General features: G+C 41.1%; 1 protein-coding gene across 7 annotated transcripts in view; it reads right to left on the bottom strand.

Annotated features, from left to right (window-relative positions):
• Positions 1 to 907: 907 nt before the first annotated feature.
• Positions 908 to 9,157, bottom strand: part of LOC109031847 (bHLH transcription factor single-minded) — a 74,972-nt gene continuing 66,722 nt past the window's right edge. For all 7 annotated transcript variants that reach the window (XM_019043635.2, XM_019043634.2, XM_072296626.1 and 4 more), the window contains 4 exons: positions 6,234 to 6,340; positions 5,705 to 5,852; positions 4,342 to 4,714; positions 908 to 2,073 (listed from right to left, as the gene is read on the bottom strand). In XM_019043635.2, the coding sequence (XP_018899180.2) occupies positions 1,912 to 2,073; positions 4,342 to 4,714; positions 5,705 to 5,852; positions 6,234 to 6,340 (790 nt within the window). In that variant the 3' untranslated portion in view covers positions 908 to 1,911. The remainder of the gene's footprint in view (positions 2,074 to 4,341; positions 4,715 to 5,704; positions 5,853 to 6,233; positions 6,341 to 9,157) is intronic.

Below are 9,157 nucleotides of genomic sequence, written 5' to 3'. Positions count from 1 at the left end.
CTCTCTCAAAAGTGTTAACACAGTCAATTTTTACACGTGCGCCCTTTTGATAGCTTGTGAGACCTCTAACATTTGTTTTCTTTTCAAAATGATAATTGATTAGGGCACATCTCATTTTCGTCTGTGTTGCTCATGTAGCCCTTGAAGCGCCACTACAAATGAGACGAACGAAACTAACACAATATAGAAATAGAGCAAATGGAAAGACGGCGCAGAGATACAACTATTCGTGCTTGATGGATGTCCGTGTTGCATCTGCAAAATTGAAGGCGCGATGGCGGAAGCTGTGAATTCGCGATGTTCCACAGCTCCACTTTGTGCTGCCAATAAAGTGTCGTGAGAAAAGTTAAGAAATGAGGCTCGATTATTACGGCTCTCTATTTACGGCTGTGTTGCTCATACAGTCTTTAAAGCACCGCTGCAAATGCAAATAAGACAAACAGAAACAAACACAGTATGGAAATAGAGCAGAGTAAAAGGAGGCGCGTTGATGACGGCGCAGAGATACAACTATTCGCACATGATGGATGTCCGTGTTGCACCTGCAAAATTGAAGGCGCGATGGCGCCAGGGCGCTGGCCTTCTTTCTTCTTCTCTGAATAAGTATTGATTTTTTTTTATTCAACACAAATAGGCAATTCATTGGCGATTGCTAATATCGCCTGCTGCATAGTGCATTGTGTAACCTTGTGTTTTGGACGCACCGTAAGAAAATATTTTCTCTACATGAATCCCACCCCCCCCCCCACCCTTTCAGATTCAGACGAATCGCCGCCATTGTCAGGAACCGTGCAAATGGATATATTTTGCTCCAACGTAACGTCCAATTAATGAATTTTAGGAGCTATAGTTTTCTAGAATCAGGGAGTGAAATAGAGAATTTTGGGCAGAAAATGCACAGGACGCATTGTAAAAACAAAATTTTGATTTTCGTGTATTATATACAATTTACAATTTTCATACAATTTTCGTAAACTATTTAGATATACATTTTGAACTAGGTCCAGAAATCGAGGGAGTATTTACAATATATTATTATTGAACAAGGAATATACAAAACTGGAAGATATGAGGGAAACAAGGTAAAACAAGAAGATATGAAGGAAAGGAGGTAGAACGATGGTGAGAGTCTTTAAAGCCATATTTCAATTCGCGATGCTGCAGATTTCTTGTCATATTATACTTCATTTCAGCGAAAAACTTATCGATCAATAAAATTAAATTTGATTAGATTTTGCAATACTTAAGGAACTATTTCTGGCTCAATTGGACTACATTTTGCAATTTGGAACTATAATTTCTGGCTCAGTTTAGAAACAACGTATGTACCATCAGTTTCCTTATGCACATACGTGTTTTTACAGATAAGCCAGAGATTATAGTTCCGAATTGCAAAATGTAGTCCAATTTAGAAAGAATGCATGTGTCATTACTTTTTCCACGCACGAAGGTGCTTTTATGGATGAGGCAGGAATAGTAGTTCCATATTGTAAATTTTAATCAATTTATTTTAATTCCTACGGATCTCTCTTCATTTTAAATCTAAACTGCATTAGAAAAGTGCGTGAACCCTTACCGTACATTTTCAAAATTTCTGATTATGCACTGATAGAAATAGCGAGGTGACGTTTGGAATGCGTTTCAATACGGAGCCCGCTTCCGCCTCCAGAGAATCGAGTGTTATAAAAAGGAGTGACATTCCTTACTCAAAAGAGCGGAGTTATGAAGCATCGCAATCGGAGATGTACTTTCGCGACTTCAGCTGCAGATGTTTCAAAAGGTGTCCGTGATTATATCCTGAATTCGGTTTTCTTTAGGGAAAGAGGAGAGGAGATTTTGGAACATCGGAATCCGTGTAACATGTGCTTTTTGACTTGCACCATCGATGAAGGAAGGAACACTGAATTTATATTAACCGAATGCACAGGAACTTGAGGACGAGCTATACGCATGAGCATCGGGCATGACGGCCTGGTCAGCGTGGTAGAAGAAATCAGAGTACGTGCTGTATTCTTCGTAGATATTTGGCATGAGGTTGATGCTTGGTATCATTGCAGAGGTAGAGTTGAAATCCTGAAAAGAAGAATATTATATTACGCTATAGTAAAGAGATAACCTCATCTCTACGGATCTGGGTGTTTCTTTGGACATTTTAAAACCACTTAGTGCGACACACCAGTGACGGAGACAAGAGGAGGGGGTCATGAAGGAGTCTCTGGACCCTCCTTTAGCCTACCTAATTGTACCTTTTTTTGACTTTTGAAGACATAAAATATTAGCAGGGGCGTACACAAAATAATGTAAATTTACCGTCAGACCGTCACGCACACACCCCCCCCCCCCCCCCCCTAAAGAATTCCTACGCTACTGCGACACACGCACAAAAAAAAAAAAAAAAAAAAAAAAAACTCGCCTGTTACAGCGAAACCACTGGAAAAATTTAAACTAGAGAGAAGGATGAAAACCGCGTATGAGGACAGTGGTCACTGGTCACGATAGGCGATTAGGCGTGCGTACTTTATTTTGGTAGCGGGGGGGGGGGGGTCTAGGCGGTATTCCATAATAGTTCAGAGGGAGGGGCCTCCCTCGAAAATTATTTTATATTTTAAATCTATGTAGACGCATTTTGAGGCTTCCGTGAAGCATATGTTCCATCAATTTTTGTAGAAAAAATACTTTATTTTTTTTAATTTCAGAAATGAAGACTTCCGAACTGTTGCATTTAATTGATCCGGAAAATTGCTCATACTTTAAATCTACATGGTCGCTTTCCATGTCCCACAAATGCAAAAATCGTCTCTTTCTTGCATTATCTGTGCCGTAGAGTGCGGGTTGTAAATGGGTCAGTTTGCGCTGGTCACTGGTCATAGAATCGTGTTTTGATGCTTGATTTTTGGAGATTAGCTAAAAATTATAAGATCCGTCCAGCCAGCAACTTTCAATACATTGAATATTAACCGAGATATCGCGCTTTGGATAATTCGGTTTATGACGGCGTCCACCGCGGTAGTGACACCCTTAGTTTCTTACACCTTGCTTTCATCCAAGTTTCACGTTGAGTGGCCAGCGCAAATGTGTGTCTCCCTGAGCCCTGACTGATGAAATTAAGGCGGGAGTAACCAAGGGTCTCACTATCCTTGATGACGTCATAAGCCGAATTTTTCAAAGGGCGATAACTCGGTTAATATTCAACCAGTAAGTTGCTGTTAGGACGGATCTCATTATTTTTAGCTAATCTACAAGAATCAAGCATCAAAACACGATTTTGTGATCAGCGCAACGACTCATTCAAGTCCCTGAAAAAATGGGAATATTTTACAGTGGCATGGAGTTAAACAATCTTACATATTTTTTATTTGACTTGTGGAATCTTGTACCGACGCAAAGTGGATCGAGTCAATCAGAGAGGTTGGACATAAAATTGTTGACTAAAATCGCAATCGTCACATTTTAAATTATAAGGGGTCAGAGGCGGATCTAGCAGTTTGACAACACCGGATTCCTTCCATATAAACCTATGTTAAATAAGCGATACTTGTCGGAGCACCTGATCCAGCGATCTGATTATTGAAACTGATAGACAAATCGATAGACAAAGAAGACATAGGGACTATGGAGCAATCCTATTGGTTGAAATGGGTGGTTCTTATAGAATAAGGGAGAAACTTATGGACATACTGTCAGGTTTCTCGTGGGCTCCCGTTAGTTAGTCTATTACCTACCGCCTTTGTCCATTGCAAACACTCGCTTCCACCAACAGGGTCCCTCCATATCCATGTTGCCTTCTTTGTCTATACCTTTATCTATCACTTTCAATAATCGGCCCGATGTCCCCTTTAAGAATCGATATATTTCCGCAGGTTTAAATGGAGAAACACAATGTTGCCAATTTGCTGGATCTGCCAATGTAAGGGGTACTTCTAGCAGAAAATTTGACGAGGAAACCATTGGAACTACTTTTAGAGCCTCAAAATTTTGTATAAACGGAGTTATAAGCTGTTAAAATTTCCCAATTTTGTCCGAGCTCTACTCGCTCTACTGTGAGAGGTGGAATTATTTAGTTGATACTCACGGGTGGCGGGACGGAGCTGGAGTCAACGTAGAGGTCGGACAAAATTTGGAAACTCAGAAAGCTTATAACTCCGTTTATACAAAATTTTGAGGTTCTTAAAGTAGTTTCATTGGTTTTCTCGTAGAATTTTCTTATAGTAGTACCCCTTATAATTTAAAATGTGACGAAATAATCATCAAAATTTGCAATTTTAGCCAACAATTTGATGTCCAATCTCTCTGATAGACACGACCCACTGTGCGACGTGGAAGTATTTAGTTGATACTTACGGGTGGCGGGACGGAGGTGTAGTCGACGTAGAGGCTGCCGTTGGAGTCGGCGTACTCGGGGTCGAGGCGGGGCCTCTTGGTGGGGCGGTGGTAGGCGGCGGCGGCGCGGCGGGGGGCGGAGGCGGGGGCGGCGGCGACGACGGGGGCGCGGGGCACCTTGGCCCCCTGCTCGACGGCGATGAGCTCCTCCGGGTAGTACTCCGTCTTGGGGAGCCGCCCCGCGACCCCGTGGAGGGCCAGACTCGAGGGCCCGCTCGAGACCGAGGAAACAGAGGAGACGGAGGAGAGGCCGCTGATGCTCGAGTCGCTCTGGTCCAGCAGCTTCTCGCTCGAGCCGGACACCGTTAGACAGTACTCTCGAGCCTCCAAATCGCTGAAAATACACCAAAGTTCTCAATTAATTAGCCCGAAAATCATAGGTATTTTGTAGTTTCCCGCAAGAAGAAACCTAACTCCAACCTACACTGGAAAAAAAACACATTGGATCTAGAGTCCGGACTCTTAAAAACATCGACAAGAAAAAATACTCTTGATTCAATCAGATTTAAGCTTAAATCAAGAACGAAGCCTCTTAATTTGAGCGGATTTCCTTTTGATTTAAGCTTAAATCTGATTCAATCAAGAGTCCTTTTTCTTGTCAATGTTTTCAAGAGTCTGGACTCTAGATCCAATGTGTTTTTTTTCTCCAGTGTATGTGTATCTTGACTGCAATTCTGCCGTCCTAAGGAAGAACGCCGTATGAACACTCGAGAGTTGCCAAATTTTCCCGAATAAAACATGTATTTTTGAAGGAAGTTATGTGTATCTTTTCTTAAAATTTTCAGATATTTTAGATTAAATCGGGAACAAAACTGTCTTAAAAATTGGAAGAAAAATATTCAGAATTTTCTCAGTAAATAGACTTTGCAAGTGTCTGAAATTTGATGAATTTTGTGTTTTAGTGGAAATTACTGAGTGAACCTAACACGACGATACCCGTTCATGAATTGAACGGTTATTGGAGAAGATATGACAAAATGATCTAATCTGCTAGAGTACATGCTAGAGTACATGTAAATGCCGCCAGATGACGTCACTAGGCGGTGGAGCATTTTCTCACTTTTAAATCTATTTTTATACTATTTCCCATATCAAGAGAAAAATTATGAGAAATACTGCGAACTCAGCTCATTAAGCACTTTCAGATGAAGCAATAAAATTTAAGGCCTATGCACTGAACTGCGTTGTTTAAATGACTTTTTAAAGTCTGATTAGTTATTGCGTTCCTGTATGGTTGCTAAACTCTGCTCATTTTTCTCTACAGTTATTTTGATATTTGTACGAAATATATGATAAATTGAAAATATTGAAATGAAGAGCTTACCTTAAGACATAATTTACACTGACGATACACAGGGGTCTGGAGGAGCGGCTATTGTGAACGATAGTCAGATAACTTTGCATCCATACCCATCCTCCATCCTTGGCTAGAAACCTATAGTATTTTGTAGTTGCTTGACCTTTACATAACACTGAAAATAAAAAATAAAATCATGTAGTTTACAATTTTGAAAATAGAAAATAAATGGCGAAATTAAAACACTGTGAATTTCGTTTAAAACTGTTGCCTTCCACTTAAAAATCTCGGATTATGTTATACATATTTTTTTTTTTTAAGAAAACGAACGAAAAGGTGTTCTTAAAATTTTCGGGGAAAATCTTCGAATAAAGTGAAGAAAAGTCATGATGGAAGAAGTGCTTTTGATTTTCCTTCTCGTTTTGTTTTTCAAATAAATTTTTTTTCGCTGACATCAAGAAAGAATCGAAGTTTCTGAGACAGGTTTCAAAGTTCGAACATCTATGAATAATTATTTCTGTAGGTACTATAGTGTAAATGAGAAGTAAATACTCACATGTATGATGCGAGTACCTCATATGCATCATGTCACTACCATGAATATAGTGATAAAGCGTCTTTTCTATAAGGTCTTGCGGTTCGTAACCGGTTAACTGTGTCACTCTGGAACAGAGAAAGAGGAGAAATATCTTTATTAGAATGAATTTATCGTGAAAGAAAAATTAACTGTCATTAAACTGAACGGGGCCGGATTAAGGGGGTGGCCACATGAGCCGCGGCCCATGGCGGCAAGTCTAAGGGGCGGCAAAAATTTGCAATTTTTTTAAGTGTAGGTATAAAAAAAAACACGGATTTAGACCAAAAAAAAATTACAAACGAGAAATTGCGACAGAATCTCTCATTTACTGAGAGTATAGTAATTTCTAATTTTGTCGTCTCTTAGTGATGCAAGAGACAGTACCTTCAATTAGTCGAGTTAAGAGAGAAACCAAACACGGCATTTGGCCTGGAACGGCGCGACTTAGAGAGAAATGATAACGATGACTTGAGATGAAAAGGAGAAGCCCTCGGCGCGGCGATCGGCATGTAACACATGTTAGCGCCTACAAGACTGCACGAATACTTCACGCATTGCATCAAACACAGTGCGGTCATTGCGGCAGGCCCGCCACAAGGGGGGGGGGGGGGGATACTGGGTCCCTGGTACCGGGGCCCGGGCCCTGGAGGGGCCCGTGACGCAGGTGACAAACCACTACGAATTCATGTGTAACCCTTGTCTCGTAGGGAAAAGTGAAAAAATTACCCTGAAAATTCCGCAAAAGGTGAATAAAGTTTCAAAAACACGCTAGGGCACTATAAAATTTTTCTTACTTTTTTAGAGATTTTCAAGATTTTGAGTATATGTAGAATGATATTTTTAGTAACTGTGTTTCATTTTCTTCCGTTGTCGGATGCTAAGAGGCTCCTTTCTGGGCATCCTCGACTTCAATGGCTTAACTCCCTTGCCATAGACGTACGAAAGGGGAGTCCAGGGGGGCCCGGCTCCCCATAGAATTGAAAATTATCATCTGCCCCCTCAAAAAAAAATTTATAGATGTTTTGAATGCAACAATTCGAAAGTTTTTGGTGCTGAAAGTAAACAAAAAGGCGTAATTATTCTGCAGAAATTGATGGAAAATCTCCATCATAAGAGCTTCATAATGCGTCCAAATAGATTTAAAATTTCAAAAATTTCCCGGGGGAGGCCCCCCGGACCCCCCCCCCCCCTGTGCTAGGGGCCCGGGCCAGAAAATTGGTACCAGGGCCCGAGATGGGATGTGGCGGGCCTGCATTGCGGTCAGCGTGAAACGGATAGCGCATACAAGACTGCGTGAATAATTCACGCATTGCGTCCAACACAGTGCGTTCAGCAGCGGCCGGCGTGAAACGCATAGCGCCTACAAGACTGTCTGAATACTTCACGCTTTGCGCCAAACATGGAAGGCCTTATCCACACAGAGATAGGTTTACGGAACTTAACTTTCGCGCATAGTTCCGTGAACTTTTGCTGGTAGTGTTGACAGGGCATTCCCAAAAAATGTGTTCAACACGAGTAAATGTGTCTTATACAGCCCTCCCCCGCTGGCACGTTCACTTGATAGTTTTTATCGAGTTTCAAAACGAATGAGAAGGGGGCGGCAAAATACAGGCGGCCCATGGGCGGCAAGTAGGTGAATCCGGCCCTGAAATTGAACGGCTTTATGTGAAGCCAGTTTCGAAAAAAATACACGTATTCCCAATGACACTTTACTGGGTTAGGGGAATAGTTTTGCAGAGGACGATGGATGTTTTAGTTTTACAGCTTTTCAATCTCAAATTGTCGGTGAATCAATATCGTTTTTTGTGTAGGTCACTCAACACTTTTCACTTCTTTCGAAGACCAAACTCTCCTCGACTTAAATTGAGCACTGAACTATTTTTGGTATACCTATCTTAAGATGGAGGAATTTCCCGGTGACTTTTCCCGTCTATTTTCACGAGAATATATTTGTATGTGTGGAATCGAAGCATAAATTCAGCGGTATGCATTTCTCACTTATGAATTAATTTTGAAAGTTTTAATGAGGGAACATATCTTTCGGAGGCCCAATTCTCTTCATATCTTGTGATCTACTGGATACAGCGGACTGATAATTGAAATTGATATAGACAAAGCGATAGACACATGAGACGATAGGTTATTAAAGAAATGTATGGACTAACTAGATACAGGCTCTCTCGTGGGTTTCCGTCAGTATATTTTTCACCTATCTTTGTCCATCGTAACCATATATAAGAAAGAAACTATAATTGGACGTATTGCTGCCAAACGGAACTATATGCATTACGACATGAGCCCTACGACCCATAAGAATGTATACATAACGGAGCTCACGTCAAAATGCACATAGTTCCGTTTGACAGAAATACGTCCAATTATAAAGCGCCTGTATGGGGAGAGTACGGACATGTCGATAATTTAGACCCAAAGGGGCTAATCTATGAATTCAAATTATCCAGAGTGATTTATTACCAAAATTGTTACGACCCGTTGTTCATGAACTACGTATTTGACTTAGTTTTAGCATATTAACTCATTTTTTTCTCTCTTTTTTTTCTACTCTGAATAGCCCGCAAGAGCTAATCCTGCGCTTTGGCCCCGTCCCCCCTCCGTCCCTACAACCAGTCCCAGGCAACCACTGCATTGTTCATTTTGCGAAATTACGCTCATTTATGAATATCCCTAGTCATCTTGGTTTATTATTGAAATCTGAAGATTGGCAGCGACATTTGACGCTTTCAAAGGTTGGCTGTCCTTTTGAGCCCTAGGAGCTCCATATTCCGCCATGTCCGTACTTTCCCTTTATAAGTACTCTAATCGAAACCATTCGCTTCCACCACCTGCATCGCTCTAGTTTCTTTTCATCCCCTTTTTCCATACTGTCGTGCTAAGGAAGAACG

Source organism: Bemisia tabaci, chromosome 2 (assembly GCF_918797505.1).
Source record: "Bemisia tabaci chromosome 2, PGI_BMITA_v3".
Lineage (NCBI taxonomy): Eukaryota > Metazoa > Arthropoda > Insecta > Hemiptera > Aleyrodidae > Bemisia > Bemisia tabaci.
The sequence above is the reverse complement of the archived record's forward strand: the minus strand, read 5'-3'. Positions and strand labels throughout refer to the sequence as shown.